The sequence below is a fragment of the Taudactylus pleione genome, unplaced genomic scaffold (genome assembly GCF_031769625.1).
Source record: "Taudactylus pleione unplaced genomic scaffold, aTauple2 ptg000656l, whole genome shotgun sequence".
Taxonomy (NCBI): Eukaryota; Metazoa; Chordata; class Amphibia; order Anura; family Myobatrachidae; genus Taudactylus; species Taudactylus pleione.
Window position 1 is genome coordinate 2,099,788 of NW_028285058.1, and position 17,224 is coordinate 2,117,011.

At 47.3% G+C, this 17,224-nt stretch overlaps 1 protein-coding gene across 1 annotated transcript in view; it reads left to right on the forward strand.

The window, feature by feature from the left end:
• LOC148478417 (torsin-1A-like) overlaps positions 1-17,224 on the forward strand; it is a 41,591-nt gene that overhangs the window by 22,165 nt on the left and 2,202 nt on the right. Inside the window, exons 3-4 of the mRNA XM_088455447.1 lie at positions 768-943; positions 2,046-2,173. Of these exons, the coding sequence (XP_088311573.1) occupies positions 768-943; positions 2,046-2,173 (304 nt within the window). The remainder of the gene's footprint in view (positions 1-767; positions 944-2,045; positions 2,174-17,224) is intronic.

Below are 17,224 nucleotides of genomic sequence, written 5' to 3' on the forward strand. Positions count from 1 at the left end.
GGCATTGCATGAGAGACACTAATACTAGGGGCATTGCATAAGGGGCACTACTACTGGGGGCATTAAGGTGCAAATGGAATGGAAAGGAATGTTCCCAGAGTGACGAGAAACGGTGGTGGGTCATGTTGACATGTCCCCATTTTTCAGTGGCCACGTTCCTTGAAGCATGTGGCCGCGCCATAGGCGGACGGACATAGTGGGGGGCTCCAGATATACAACAGTTATACTTACCTCTCTGGAGTCCTGGGTCTGCTGGCGGCTTGGTGCTGCAGAGCAGCAAAAATCACAGGGAAAATATTGCGGCGGCCATTTTTCTGGCGATTTAGCATGCACACTAGAAATGTCCCCAGGGTTAGGGCGCAGGCACCATTTTCCCAGAGACCTGCGAATGCGCAGTAGACTCTGGTACCAAGCCAGAGTCTACTGTGCTGCCAAAGAAAAGGGGGCCTACACAGAGGCTGCACAGGGGCCCTCTTCTCTCTTAAACCACCCCTGTCCCTCAAGGCTTCCCCCTGCCTGTGCAGACCTCTGTTCCTGCCAAAGCTGCCATATTCCTCCCTAAACTTTTGTGCCTTGGTGTAAGTCTAGGTTCTGTTATGCAAAACGAGTCACGTGTCCAACCTCGTCTTGCCCTGAGCAGCTGATATATTATGTTCCCAAAAATGAGCTTCTGTATTCTCCCTCTCCGCTGTAGTAAAAATTAAAAGATCATCTGACAACAGCAAATATCAATAAAAATGACATCAAATCCCATCTCTCTGTGACAGGACCAGTTACAGTCGTGGATTAGAGGAAACGTCAGTCATTGTGCTCGCTCCATATTCATATTTGAAGAGATGGACAAGCTCAAACCTGGAGTTATCAATGTTATCAAGCCTTTCCTGGACTATCATGATAATATTGATGGAGTGTCATACCGCAAAGCCATCTTCCTCTTCCTCAGGTACAGATGAAGGATTGTGGGTTACTGCATAGCTCTAGAGTGGGTTTCATTTAAGAATTACAGCAAAGAATTTATATTTTATACAGTGTTTTTATCTATCATTGTTCAGTAAAACATATCATAATAATTGCAAAATATATCAGTAAATAAAGTTGCATTTTTGCAACCTATTCATAGGTCACAAGTCACCAATACCAGACAAGGATGTGCAGAAAAGAACAGTGCACGTTGCGGCTGAAAATAGCCGCAGCTTGCGTTTATGTCAAGCTATGAATACGACCCTGTAATGAGAGTTCTCCTCTGACCATGGACACTGGCATCTAATTCACAACCCGGGACGCTGTAGGCCCAGCCTGGCATTCTGGAACTCCCAAATTACACTGATCTGCTGAGATGGGCTGATCATTGCCTATCTGTTGAAACAGCAGCATGCGTGAGGGTTGGGTACAGGATGTCGGCAGTCAAAATCCCGATACCGGCATCCAGACAGGGTTAGGATACCGACACCTGTCGGTAGGTATCCTAACCCTCCCTCCCTGGTGCCTAAACCTAACCTCCACCCCTATTGCCTAAACCCTTCCTCCCCGCACCCTAAACCTAAGGCCCCCTGCAGTGCCTAACCTCCCCCCTACACCCTAAACCTAAGCCCCCCTCCTTAGTGCCTACCCCTACTGCTTAACCCTAATGCTAACTTTCCCCCTAACCCCGCTACTTACCTTCGGGGTGCCGGCGGTCAGGATGCCAGCACTAGTATTCTAATTGCCGGCATCCCCTTTGCCGGGATATTTACCGTAACCTTATGTGAGATCCAGAATGGAAATACTTAGAGGGGCTGATGTATGATCTTCTATGGAGGGTGAGAGGTCAGGCAGATAATAGTGGTCAACCAAATAATAATATACTGAGCGGTTAATGGAGAATGATGATAATGATGCAAGGTGTTTAATGGAGAATGATGATAAAAAGGATTACGCTGATCATTGGAGGACTAGGTTTGATGACGATGAGATGGAGTTAATTCTTTCTTTGTATATGAATATATATTATTATATGTATAGTCCTATTTCATACATGTGATCTATATGTTTTCTGCTGTTTTTAGCAATCAAAATGGTGATCTGATAAACAAAAAGGTGCTGGAGCATTGGAAAATGGGGAAAGATAGGAAACAGATGAAGTTACAGGATTTGGAATCTGAGATCTCCCTAGAAGTTTACAACAGCTTCGACAGTAAGTGGCCATTACGGATATTGCTACAAGTAAAAGTAAACCATTTAGTTTAACTTGTATGAAGAACATGCTTCCGGGGAGAGAGGAGGGGGCCCCGCATGGGGAGTGCACATGGGCCCCTTCCTCTCTTAAGACGCCCCTGCCAAGGACAATGGGGCTAATTCAGCAGAGGACGGAATTGCAAAGCTGCAAATTGTCCTTGCAAATATGCAAATGCAGCAGGAAGTGTATGACACCCTCTGTTGCATTTCATACATAGGCAAACGCAGGGGGGGTTTCCATCTGCCTGGAAACCCCCCTCCCCAGCCCTCACCATGACCACAATAGAAATAGTAATATAATAGATTGTTACTAGTGCTACATGTTCTTCTCAGTATCACAAATGAAATAATTAGCACCACACATGTATCAGCCAGTAATAAATAACCTGTGCACCAACTAGATGATCTGGAAAACATGCACTGTTAGAGATGCACTGCTACATATATGTCCAGGGCAGTGCTAGGTTCTTCTGCTGCTCCTCCAGGCTCCCGGACTTGTTACAATAGTCTGGAATGGTGCCTACATCCAATATAAATACATTCAGCTCAGGCAAGATGGCCTACTAACGCATCTAATGGCTTACTGTGATCGCTGGTCCTGTATATGCTGGAATTATTACACACAATACACTTTGTATGACGCTTATTAAAGCTGGTTAAGTACTAATTCTGCCCTCTTCATTGACAGGCCACACTCGCTGTAAAATTAAGCATTTGGAAACCCCCCTCTGGAAATCCTGCGTTTGCCACTGTCATAGGTGCCTACCTTTAATTTCTCCTCCCCGGGAGATATGAGTCGCGAGTGAGTTGCGACGGGGGCGGGGCCTAACGGTTCGCATCATTAAGCCCCACCACCTTTGCGGTAAATTGCCGCGATTGGCGCACATTTACATAGGGGGCGGGGCTAAATGACGCGATTCATTAAGAATCACATAATTAAGCCTCGCCCCTTACACGGGGACCTGAGATTGGCTCGGAAATTCTCCCCATCCTACCCACTTCACAAGGAAGTGGGCAGAATGCGGGAGAAGTGCCTACCCTTCCGGGGGTGCGGGGGGTTAACCGAAAAATCGGTGCCGCGAAAAATGGGAGGGTAGGCATGTATGTTGCATTTGCGATCCCAGTACTGCGAACAAGCTTGAAGGCTGGGATAACCATCGTGACCAACGGCTTATTATTTGCATGTTGACCATAGAAAGTAGATTAAAGCTTTTCTAACTATTCTCATTTTCTCAGTAAGGGGCATATTTATAATAATTCATAAATTAGACCTAGTAAGTATAATTTCTTACCTCATATCGACGCGTTTCTAGAGAGGAGGGGGCCCGTGTGCAGTCTCTGGCATGGGCCCCCTCCTCTCAGAGAGGCGGCCGGCAGCACACTGAGCTGTGCACGACCAGCGCCCCACTTATAGACTGGGCTCTAGAGTGTGCCCAGAGTCTATATCGCATGAGCAGATCACCGGGAAAATGGCCGCAGCAGCCATTTTCCCTGTACTGTGAATGCGCAGAACAATGGGAAATGGGCGCTGCCATTTTCCAGACATTTTTCAGTGCTGACACCGGCGCCGACGTGGGACTCCGGAGATGTAAGTATAATATGGGTGCATTATAAATACGCCCCTGGATGCAATATGAAATTAAGTTTTTCAGAATTTACCAAAAAGCATATGCAGGGATGTATAAAATGTAAAGTGACTGCTAATGAGATCACTTTACATCCATTGTGGCCCACGCGGCATAGCGACTGCATAAGTGGCGTCATCAGATGGCGCATGTGCGAGCTGACATCTCGGTTCCTTCTCTGAAAAATTTTGCGGTGAGTAACCCATAGGATACAATGGTTAATGGATGGCGTTGGCTACGTTGACAATGAAACCTACGGTATGGGGGCTGCTTTTGTGAATGACAAAGGGGGTAAGATATGCCCTTTTTACATCCTGGAGGATATTTAAGTTTTGCTGTATTCCCCTGATCACGGCTATTTTCAAAATTCTTTTGATAATTATGCATGTGTTATACATGTCATCAGTACTTGTAACGTCCATCCCAATCCCATCATCAGTACCACTGAACATTTAGAAAAACAGAATTGTGTGTGGCTTTTTTTCCTTACCAATAAACAATCCTGTGTTCTTTGTGACTACCACTTCCAGGACTATATGCTGTTGAGGCAAGGACACAGCTTCTCATACAGTTATTATCAGCAGTGGCCGTTTGGCCGATGTAGGGTTCTTCATCAATCGTTGATGCCCGAATAAACACAGTAGGGGAAAACATGGTTGAATCATCTATGGCCTCCCGACCGCAAATGCGCAATGGACAGGAGACCACGACTGTGCACGTGCAAAGGAATGGAGACCTGAAAGAGAACTATCTAATGGAATAACCATTGCCAGTGGGTCCAAAATATTAATGGTTTCCAATCATCAATAGACAATCTTAGGCTGAAGTGATATGATGGGGGGAATGTCTGTGGGCTTTCCATTTTCAATGCACAAAGACAGGTCTATCAAAGTACAGCCCATGGCGACAGCACTGGTCAGTCTGTGTAAACTTCAGCTTGCGAGGCCAGGAAATCCGCATACACTGACGCAGACCCTGGCCCAGGCACTCCCAGGAAGTAGGGCCGACAAGCCCCCGTTTCCGGTGACTCAGCCCTGGAACCCCTGCTCCCCAGCCCCAGTAACACTGCAGCATGTCAATCATGCTGAGATCACAGAACCTGTTCTGCACATGCACAGAACGGTTGTTGAGCATACACAGACCACAAACAATTGGATTAGTACATAAACCAGTATGTACTGCCCCTACATGGACCGCAGAGGACCTGAACCAAGGGATGGGTGAGTATGTTTTTTACAGTGAACAGGGATTTTACTGGACAAGGGGACAGACCGGCATAAGGTAAGTATGTAGTGTGAGTGTGAGTGATAAAATATTACAACCTACGGTGTGTCTCTTGTCATTATTTTAATATTTCTTTTGCAGGGGGACTAGAGGTACCAGCGGGCTCTTAATGCCCTGCATGCTGGTACTTGTGGTTCTCCAATTACCGGCATGCGGAGGAGGCTTGCTGGAACCTCTTGTCCCTCTGTAAAAGACAATATAAAATTTTAGCTGTTATTTAACACTATCAACCCCGCATCCACTGGCCAGGGATGTGAGGCATAGACCAGCCTGGGGTAGCCTGTAGTGTTGGGACACATCAAGCATGTCCCCTGGCTGCAGCATTACCCCCATCCGCCAGTGGAACCCAGTGCTGGTTCTAAAAATATGGTGGACCCCCCTATGCCATTTTTCCCCATTTTTAGAACCAGCACTAGATCCAATAGCCCGGTACTGGTTCATTAAATACGGGGGTCCCCATATTTTTTTAACCAGCGCCGGATCAAAGAGCCCAGGGTTGGTTATGCTTGGGAGGTGGGATCCCACGTTAATTTATTGTTTTATATTTTACAATTGAATGGCTTATTTAAAAGCAGAAGTATACACGGATCATACTGATCTGTGAGTCTCATTAAGCAGTGAGCGCAGAGTCCCGATTATGGGGAATCTGCGCATGTGCAGAATGGGTCCTGTGTGGTCGCTGTCTGATTAACAGGCAGAGGCATTTACAAAGCTGTGCGGGGGCCTGCATTGTGTGAGATTTGCTATGGGAAACATTCCGGAGGTAAGCTCCAATTTGTAATCACAGCCCAACACGATTGTTAGTAAATCTCCCACTAAGTCTAAAGTACAAGTGTTTTGTATGTCAGGTGAGACATAAAGCCTCTGAATGCAGAATGAGAGATGTAAGTGATGAGCAGCAAAAAAAGCGTGACAAAAGAAACAAGTCAGCTTTAAATGTAACAGACAGTCGCAGGAAGGATTTGTGGGTACATGGACTCAGGAGCCACAAGACATTTAATTTGCAATCAAGAATGGAGTATGTGTGAGCCTATAACAGTCAGAGGGATTGGAGTCTCCACAGCCACAAAAGTTGGAATAATCACGGTGAGCCTGAAAATAAAAGGTGAAACCTTAATCACAGCCATAAAAGATGTATTATTTGTACCAGATTTGAGGACCAACCTCATTTCCAGAAACGACCTAGAAAATAAAAGCTATAAGGTCAAGTTTGCAAATGTTAAGTATGTTGTGCAAAATAAAAGAGGGACTGTGATAGCAACAGCAACACGGTGCCAGCAACTATATGTCCTAGGGAGGTGGGCAGTTATTGCCCAGGGGTGGGCAATAACTGCCAACCCCAGCTGTTGTAGAACATTCCTTGCTACAGTTTTGATATTTGGCCATGCTAAAACTGTTGCAGGGAATGCTGGGATTTGTAGTTCCAACAGCAGCTGGACAATTACTTATTGTCCACCCCTGTTCTAGACACAGAGGAGTATTGTTTGATGATGGCCTCTCAGACAAATAGTCTATGGAATTGTGGCATAAGCGGCTATGCAACCTGGGGTATGCTAACGTCCAAAAGCTTCTTAATGGAATGGTGACTGTAATAGTCATGAGTGATATTGAGATACTGGCATGTTAGAGCTGTACAATCGGTAAGCAGACCCATTGTTCCTTCCCAAAGTCAGCAAGAAGAGCTAAGGCACCATAAGTATTGGTGCATACAGACGTGTGTGGCATGACTTCACGAGAATGACTCACGTTTACTTCATCACCCAAAGTTCTCACTGAGAGGGGCGTAGAATTTGAGGTTAAACAAATCCTGGACTCTCGTTTTCTTTACGGTCAGCTTCAGTACTTGTTGGATTGGAGAGGTTATGGGCCCGAAGAGCGTTGCTGGGTAAAAGCGGAGGATGTCCATGCTCCTCGTTTGGTACTCAAGTTTCACTCAGAGAATCCTGGTAAACCCAAGAAGTGTCCAGAGGCCACCCCTAAAGGGGGGTACTGTCACCTCCAGGGCTGAGAGGTTACCTGGATCGCGGTTCTCACCCCTCCGGGCGCTGTGGCGCGGGACTTCCGGCAGTGGTGCGGGGTCTTGGAGAGCGGCGCTGGGCACGGCGAGTCAGTGCAGACTGGGAACTTCCAGCTGGAGGCAGGTGAGAGCGGGTAACACTGATAGCGCTGCTGCGCTGTAGACTGCTGGGCGCGGCCATGTTGGATTTGGTCAGATGTCTGCTTGGGCCAATCAGCTTGCAGCATGGTCAGGGAAAGCTAGTAACCTATCCTGCGCTACCTGAGGGTACTAAAGGGCTGTCCAGAAGTCCTTTGGTTGCCAGTGCAACATCTATCACAGCGTATGCTGTGAGCTAGTTACCTGTGCTCCCTTGCTACTTGAACCGCAGCTCCAGTGTGTTCCAGTGCACCCCTCGCATTACCGGTATCAGTCTAGCTCCCGAGTATCTACTCGCCTCCAGAGACCCGCTACCTGCTGGTCACCTGGCCGACCCCGGTCCGCTGAGTTTTCCTGCCTTACCTCGGCCAGATCTCACCCTACATGCTTCCTGTCACTCATCCTATTCATGAGTCATACCCCGCTACGACCGGCTGCCTTCCAGTATCAGACTACACCACCTCCTTCTCCATCCCACTCCACTCCGGGTCCAACTCCACGCCACCCCGTGACAGTTTGCACTGGCCCTATGGATTCGGCTAGTGGACAGGATTTGAGGGCTGACCTGCTAAAAGGTATCGCCAGTCGTTTAGAGGGACTAGAGGCTTCACAGCGGCAGATGGCTCAATTTCTAAAAGAAATGTCGGTTCGCCAGGACACACTGCAGGCTTCCCTAGTTACGGCCCAAATGCCGTCCGCTCCGAGTCCACCAGCCCCTTCAGCCATCCTCCCTCCGGTTGCACCATCACATCTGCACCTCCCGACGCCCAACAAGTTCGACGGGAATCCCATATTGTGCCGAGGCTTTCTCAACCAATGCGATGTTCACTTCACGCTACAGCCCACGAATTTCCCGTCTCCTAAATCCAAAGTGGCCTACATCATTTCCCTTCTGTCTGGCACCACTTTAGATTGGGTTTGACCACTTTGGGATAGGTCCGATCCGTTATTGGATAATTATTCCGAGTTTTTTACATCCTTTCGAAGAATATTTGACGAACCTGGGAGAACTACGTCAGCAGCAGCTGAGATTCTGCGTCTTCGTCAAGGGAATCACCTGGTTAGCCAATACATAATCCAGTTCCAGACACTGGCATCAGACTTGAAATGGTACGAAGAGGCATAGATTTCCGCCTTCTGGAGTGGATTGTCAGATCGGATAAAAGACGACCTTGCCACACGAGATCTCCCAACTACTCTCAACGACCTCAGCTCCCTTTGTAATAAAGTAGACCTACGGTATCGGGAGCGTCAAAGTGAGAAGAATAGGGGAGACCGGTTCAGATTTCGCCCTATTACCACTCCAGTCACTCCTCCACCCGAACCATCGGGCGACGAACCCATGCAGATTAACCGGGCTCGTCTCACTGTGGAGGAGCGACAAAGGCGTCGGCGAGAGAACCTGTGTATGTATTGTGGACAGACCGCTCATCTGGTCGCTGCCTGTCCTTGCCGTCCGGGAAACTCTCGCTCCTAACCAGTACAGGAGACACCAGGTTGGGAGTCCATTTTGTCGATCCCTCTGGAATTATTACATGACTCTAAAATTGTTCTCTCCTTGATTCAGGGGCGGCCGAGAATTTCATCACTGCTGAGCTCGTCCGGAAACTCCAAATTCCTGTTTCCTCCCTCAATCATACAGTTACCTTGTCTGCAGTAGATAGTTCCCAAACTGCCAACGGAACTGTGTCGCTTCGTACCCGACCGGTACAGGTTCGTGTGGGGGCTCTTCATACGGAAACAATCCAATTTTTAGTCATTCCCAAGGCCTCGCACTGAGTCATTCTCGGATATCCCTGGTTATGCAAGCATTCTCCCAACATCGATTGGAGTACCATGCAAATCCTATCCTGGGGAGATGCTTGTCTCGGGTCTTGCCTTCCTCTAATCAAACCTGTTAAAAAGCTTCGCCTTGCTACCACTACACAAATACCCAGTCAGTATCTACCATTCAGTGACGACTTTTGTAAAGCAGCAGCCGATACATTGCCGCCACATCGGGAGTGGGACTGTCCCATCGATTTGGCCCCCGGCAAAACTACCCCACGAGGTCGTACCTATCCACTATCCCTACCTGAGACCAAGGCTATGTCGGCATACATTCAGGAGAACCAACAAAAGGGATTTATCCGACCTTCCTCTTCACCAGCTGGTGCAGGCTTCTTTTTTGTCTCCAAGAAAGATGGAGGCCTGAGCCCTTGCATTGACTACCGAGGCCTAAATGACATCACCGTCAAGAACCGTTATCCCATACCCCTCATCACAGAACTCTTCGATTGGGTAAAGGGAGCTACGATATTCACCAAATTGGATTTAAGGGGAGCATATAACCTCATTAGGATACGACCCGGTGATGAATGGAAGACAGCTTTCAATACGCAGGACGGCCATTTTGAATATCTAGTAATGCCGTTTGGTCTCTGTAACGCTCCAGCTGTTTTCCAAAACTTCGTGAACAAAATCTTCTGGGACTTACTGTATGTTTCTCTGGTAGTCTATCTAGATGACATTTTAATATTTTCCTCTAATATTGACAAACATCGGTCTCAAGTCAAGGAGGTCCTGACTTGTCTACGCAATAACCATCTATACTCCAAAGCAGAAAAATGCGTGTTCGAGGTACCCTCCATCCCATTTCTAGGATACATCATCTCAGGTGCCGGCCTCGAAATGGACTCCCAAAAGGTACAAGCTATTTTGGACTGGTCTCGACCCAATTCACTGAAGGCGGTACAAAGGTTTTTGGGCTTCGAGAACTACTATCGGAGGTTCATCAAGGGCTTTTCTACTCTCATGGCGCCCATTTCCGCGTTGACCCGCAAGGGAGCAAATCCATCCCGGTGGCCTCCCGAGGCTGAAACCGCCTTTCAAATTTTAAAACAAGCCTTTATCTCTGCTCCGGTCCTGAGACAGCCTGATGTCAACAATCCATTTTTTCTAGAAGTGGATGCCTCCTCAGAAGCAGTGGGAGCGGTACTCTCCCAGAGATTCGAGGATAATAAGTTCCATCCCTGTGGGCTCTTCTCTAAAAAATTTTCTCTGGCCGAGAGAAACTACCCTATTGGGGAACAAGAACTGTTGGCGGTTAAGTTGGCCTTTGAGGAATGGCGATATCTCCTGGAGAGGGCTACGTTTCCCATCACTGTTTATATGGATCATCAAAGCCTATTATACTTGAAAAATATCCAGTGCCTCAGTACTCGCCTGGCTCGTTGGGTGATATCATTCTCCCGTTTCAATTTCACCTTGACCTATCGTCCTGGTTCACAGAACCTAAAGAAGGCAGATGCTCTCTCTCGGTCCTTCTCCTTCGAGGCATCTACCGAGAATCACAAAGAAACCCCAGTCCTCGAGTCCAAAGTCTTCGCTACTACTCGTATTCAACCTCCCCGTGGGAAAACCTTTGTGACTCCTGATTTACAAAAACAGTTGTTGCATTGGGCCCACTCTTCTCGTTTTTCGGGTCATACAGGCATACGTAAGACTCTGGAATTCCTTCAATGCTCATACTGGTGGCCAGCCATGAGGACCGAGGGCCTGATTCAGCCGGACGCTCTGACCAGAGCGCTCGCTCTGAATCAGGGCCGAGCTACCTAAAATTGGAGCGGCCTCTTGGACGCTCGCATAGCTGTGGGTTACCACCCACAGCTTAGGCGAGCGTCCATGATGATGGTCGCGATGGTCAAGACCATCGCGACCATTGGGCTTGCGACGAGACCCTGCGGTAGGGTCTCGTTGGCTGCAAGCCCTGGAGTGATTTTGGCTCTATCAGAGCCAAAATCACTCCCACTGAAATCACTAGTGATGTCAGTGGGGCCGGACCCAGACGGTAGGCGTTCCCATGGGAACGCCTCCGTCTGGCAGCCACGCCCCCGGCACGCCCACCAAAGGGGGCGTGCTGTCACTCACCATCAACTGCACGCCCCCTTTGGTGCGAGACCCCTGAGCGACGACTTCCCCGTCGCTCGCTGGGTCTCGCGCATGTGCATGACGGAGCTCCCTCCATCGTGCGCATGCGCACTTGGGCACCATCAACCCGCTTGCGAGCGTACAGCGCTCGCGAGCGGGTCTGAATGAGACCCTGAGATTGCAGAATTTATCTCTTCCTGTCCACAGTGCGCACAACATAAAGTATCCAGGCAAGCTCCAGCCGGTACCCTCCTTCCTCTGTCGGTGCCCGACCGTCCCTGGTCACACCTATCCATGGACTTTGTGACTGATTTACCAGCTTCCAACGGCTTCACCACCATCTGGGTAGTGGTGGATCGATTCTCTAAGATGGTACACTACATCCCTCTCAAGAAACTACCCTCCGCCCCAGAGTTGGCTCAACTATTTGTCATCAATATCTTTAGCTTTCACGGACTTCCGACCGAGATTGTCTCTGATAGAGGGGTACAGTTCGTGGCAAAGTTTTGGAGAGCCCTCTGTTCCATTTTTCAAATTAAACTAAAATTCTCCACGATTATCACCCTCAATCCAATGGTTCTACAGAAAGGGTCAATCAGGGCCTAGAGACCTTTCTACAGATCCATATGTTCGCATCCCAAGACAACTGGGCAGACACTCTACCGTGGGCGGAATTTGCTCATAACATCCTACCATTCATCTACAGGTCAAACCCCATTCTTCATAGTCTTCGGTCAGCATCCCAGAGTACCTGAGTTCAAGGAATTTCCAGTTTTCGATGTACCAGCTGCAACTACTACGCTACAGAAATTTTCACAAATCTGGTCTCAAGTTCATTCTGCCCTCCGGAAAGCCTCTGACCGTTACAAAATCGGGGCTGATAAGAAGAGAAGAGCGGTGCCCATTCTGAAGGAAGGCGATCTAGCGTGGCTGTCAACTCGTAACCTCCGCCTCAAAGTTCCATCCAAGAAATTTGCTCCCAGCTTCATCAGTCCTTTTCCCATTAGCCAAGTAATTAATCCAGTTGCCTACAGACTGAAACTTCCACCCTATCTCAAAATACCCAACTCCTTTCACATCTCTCTATTGAAAGCTCTCACATCCTGAATCGCTTCTGCAAAGTCCTGCCACGCTCTCCCAGAGTTCTCACTGAGAGGGGCGTAGAATTTGACGTTAAACAAATCCTGGACTCTCGTTTTCATTACGGTCAGCTTCAGTACTTGTTGGATTGGAGAGGTTATGGGCCCGAAGAGCGTTGCTGGGTAAAAGCGGAGGATGTCCATGCTCCTCGTTTGGTACTCAAGTTTCACTCAGAGAATCCTAGTAAACCCAAGAAGTGTCCAGAGGCCACCCCTAAAGGGGGGGTACTGTCACGTCCAGGGCTGAGAGGTTAGCTGGATCGCGGGTCTCACCCCTCCGGGCGCTGTGGCGCGGGACTTCCGGCGGCGGTGCAGGGTCTTGGAGAGCGGTGCTGGGCACGGCGAGTCAGCGCAGACTGGGAACCTCCAGCTGGAGGCAGGTGAGAGCGGGTAACACTGACAGCGCTGAAGCGCTGTAGACTGCTGGGCGCGGCAATGTTGGATTTGGTCAGATTTCTGTTTGGGCCAATCAGCTTGCAGCATGGTCAGGGAAATCTAGTAACCTATCCTGCGCTACCTGAAGGTACTAAAGGGCTGTCCAGAAGTCCTTTGGTTGCCAGTGCAACGTCTATCACAGCGTATGCTGTGAGCTAGTTCCCTGTGCTCCCTTGCTACTTTAGCCGCAGCTACAGTGTGTTCCAGTGCACCCCTCCCATTACCGGTATTAGTCTAGCTCCTAAGTATCCACTCGCCTTCAGAGACCCGCCACCTGTTGGTTCGCCTGGCTGACCCCGGTCCGCTGAGTTTTCCTGCCTTACCTCGGCCAGATCTCGCCCTACGTGGTTCCTGTCACTCATCCTATTCATGAGTCATACCCCGCTACGACCGGCTGCCTTCCAGTATCAGACTACACCACCTCCTTCTCCATCCTACTCCACTCCGGGTCCAACTCCACACCACCCCGTGACACTGCTGAGCTGAGCTCTGATGCCTGAGAACTTCCTGGACTGGTCACCTGATCATCAGAGGTGTCCATCAGAGCTCAAGGCACACCCCCTCACAGCGAGGCATGCCTCCATTAGCTCTTTCTGTGTTTTATTGGCTGCTTCGTGGCCCAGCTCCAGACAGTGTCTGATCTCAGGGGTGTATCTAGGGGTCTGGGCGCCCCTGGCAAACCAAGGGACTGGCGCCCCCCTCCAATGACTGTTTCTACTGGTACAAAAAAAACTAAGACACACTGGGGGTAGTTTAATTCACTCACCTGTAGAAATAGGGAGAATATATATATCTTTTATAGAACTTACTCTATTGCAACCCACTATTTATTAATTTATTTATGCAAAAAATACACAGGAAAAGATTGAAAACATTGCTTCAAAAACAAAAAAATGCATTATGGGTAAAGTAATTTACATATATTCAAATATGGCTGTCTATACTGCATTATGCTATTTAACAACTCCACCTTATAATTCACTAGGATGACAGCCCACAATGGTCCTTTCCTAAAACGCACATAAGACTAAAAACTGTCCATAAGGATCTTGTCCTATTCCCCAACATGGAAATATCCACAACCTACAAGGATCATGGCAAGTTCCTCAAACTGAGGAAACATAGATTTACTATACTTACACTGGGGGTAGTTCAATTTACACGCCTGCAGAAATAGGGAGACGTTATAACACTTACTACATGCAATGCACTGTTTATTAATTTCTATATGTCAACAACACAGGAAAAGAGGGCATCAATAACAAACTAGATGCATTGTGGGCAAGATAATTTGCATGCATATATGCAAATTTCCTTGCAAATAGAGCCTTGTGATTGATATGGCACTCTTCTCCTGCATGATTGACATATGGGAATCAGTGAGTGGTGATTGGTATATGGTGGGTATTGTGGGGGAAGAGATATATTAGGTAAAAAAAAAAAAATGTAGTCTCTCTAATTTTAAATGTTACACGTTAGTAGTCAATGGAGGACAGAGCAGAGCAGAGCATAGGAGACAAAAGGAGACCAGGGATCCTTTGCTAATGATGGCTGACTGCGGGACACTGGTAAGAGGAGACAGGAGACCAGAGATCATTAATGACGGCTGTCGGCAACGGCGCCCCTTGTGAGGGCCATCTAGGCCAATAGGAAGATACACCCCTGTCTGATCTATCAGAGGAGCTGAGCTCTTACTGCCTCATCTTTCCCTGTATTTCCAGGGAGTGATGCAATTTTGGTGAGTTTTGCCTATAAAAACGATCAGAATAATACAAAGAAGATATTTATAAGTTATAAACATCTTCTTTGTATTATTTTAAAACACATGGATGGACTTTGTAATGATAGGAGAGGACTTTGTAATGGCAGAAAGTCGGGGAAGGGCGTTCGCCAATAGACCTAGCTGTGGGCACTTCTGCACCAACCTCCGATTCAGGCCCATAACATTTGACAGAGGACACAAAGATCTGTTCCCAATTATTGCATCGATAGATAGACCAAGAGATGTAACCTGCAGATTGCATTTCCAAGATCCTTAGGATATTAGGAACCTGTACGGTATTGATTTTTATTTATTAAAATCAACATATACTAAGAACTTTCTTTGCCTACTCTCCAGTTACGCAGAATACTGAAGGCCCAAACTTCGGTTCTCCACTGGAATAATATTGAAAACAGGAGGGGCTACCCTTTAGCCTTCGGTTTGCAGTCATATAGTTGACATTCGGAATGTCAACATTGTAATGTCGAATGGTTCTGAATGTCAGTATCCAGAACTTTGTTAAAAATGTTGACATGTTCATAATATTGTGGCACCCCACCAACACCCTGTGTTCCTACCCACACTGATGTGCCTCTATGAAAATGTAAAATATTAATGTGACTCCTGCCATTGTCTAATATAGGGCATGATTTAACTGGTTTCATTAAGGTTCAGGGACTATTTGCACTGCCCCCTCAGTGGTGGTGGACGTTAGGGGACCAGTGAGTACTGTAGCAGGCTCAAGAATTTGAACTTGACAAAAATGGCAGTTGGTGTGATCAGTTGGTGAGGTACCTGGACAGGAGAAGGCGCTGCGCTGCCTTGATGCTTACCTGAGGGCTGCGGCCGTACTCCGGGACGAGCAGCGGAGATCTGTGAGGACTTGAACATCCGGTGGGACTAAGCTGTGTCATCCGGGGAGGTTCTGAGAACAATCGGCATAAGAGGGGTGTGTCAGATGACCCCTAAGGGAGTGCCTCAGGCGGAGCTGCGGAAATAGAGAGAGACTGAGCTTGTAAAGGAGCCGGACGCTGAGAGCTGATACTGGAGGGGTAAGAAGCTGCTGCAACCTCCCAAATAGACACTCAGTGACATTAGCGCCTATTAACTGGAGGCCTACAGTTGTCCACCGTTACATATGCACAGCAGTCCCTTCAGAGATCAGCATGGAGTTTATAGACTGCATTCATAATAGTAAGAGTAACCCCCTGATACCGCATATTGGAGGTTAGGTACAACAGTTACCAGCAGCGTTAGGGTGACACTTCAGTGCCAGCACTTGTAATACTTCCGCTATGAACTAAGGTTGCTAAGCAGAGAAGGAACTGACTGTAATACCAACACCATCGCAGCAGGATCATTTACAGAGGATTACAGTGTTGCATTAAATACAGACACGTACTGTAGCTGGAGCAGTTTAAGAACTGTTCTTCATATCCCGGGCAACGAAGGGTGCACCCTATTAACTATTTCAGCGCATTGTATAAGACTTATAAAGAGCAGTAGTGTGAGGAAAACATTTTCCTAAAAAGGTGTCTAGAAAAGTAACACAAGTTTGCAATTGTATTCTTGATGTAACCTTATCCGTTTATCATACTCACGTGAGGTTGTTTGTATATATTTTAGAGATGTTAAGGGAATTGCAAAATTAGTCATTTGTTAATTGCCACTAGAGCATACTTACCCATTTATAGTTTGCAGGTTTGATGTCCAGAGTTCGCTAGTGATCTGCAGGTTCCTGAAAAATAAAATAAACAAGAGTGTTAATGTGTGTGTGTTACTGTCTCCTGAAATGCATTGTTGATATATGAATATTGCAAAGTGTTTCTTTGTTCTTGCAAAGTATAATAAACATAAGAAAGGATTCACTATTTCCATCTTTACTGTTATACTATGTTGTATGATTACATTGTGAATAAACTCATAGTATAGGGTATCACAATATCAATGTCGACTTTTAGGCCCTGTCGACATTCACAATGAGAACATTCAGACCATGTTGACATGTACATGTCGACACACTGAATGTCGACATTATGACTGTCGAACTGGTATACCCAATCATATACAATGGAAAGCAGTAACTCTCCCATCAGAGATTGACTGCAACAGCGCACTGAAGAAAGAAGAAGCTACTTCCGGGGTTCAGGAGGTGAACGTCTGTCCACTGGCAGCGACCATTTGTATATGGGGGGGTCTCTTTTGGAGCAGTGTAGGAGAGGGGTGGGCTGCAGTTGAGTGTCAGAGCTGCATTGGAGGAGTCTGTATACTGTTGTACATGTGTTGGAGAAGGGGTGCAGAGAAAGGCAGATGTGTGTGTGACCATCTGTATATTGCTGGCCCATAGGTAACAGATAGAGGCAGACTGGGTGGGAAGTGCTCTGTATATTGTCTTAGGAGAGACGAAGAGAGGCAGAGTGCAACAGACCCCAAGAGACATGAGTATGAAGCCTGTGTGAAGCTGGAGAACTACAGGCACCAGCCAGTAAAGAGTCAGGTGGACCTGCATGTGTAAGGTGCAAAGCAACTATTGTAACTGTACTTTAAAATGGAGTGTAATGCAGCCATATGCTTTAAGATTGTCATATGCCACCTGAAATGCTAAATTATTTCAGCTGGTGGGAGAGAAGTTGCTGTAACCATATTTGTGTCCTTTAAAGCCATGTGCAGGAAAAGAGAAGTAAAGATGTATAATTTTATA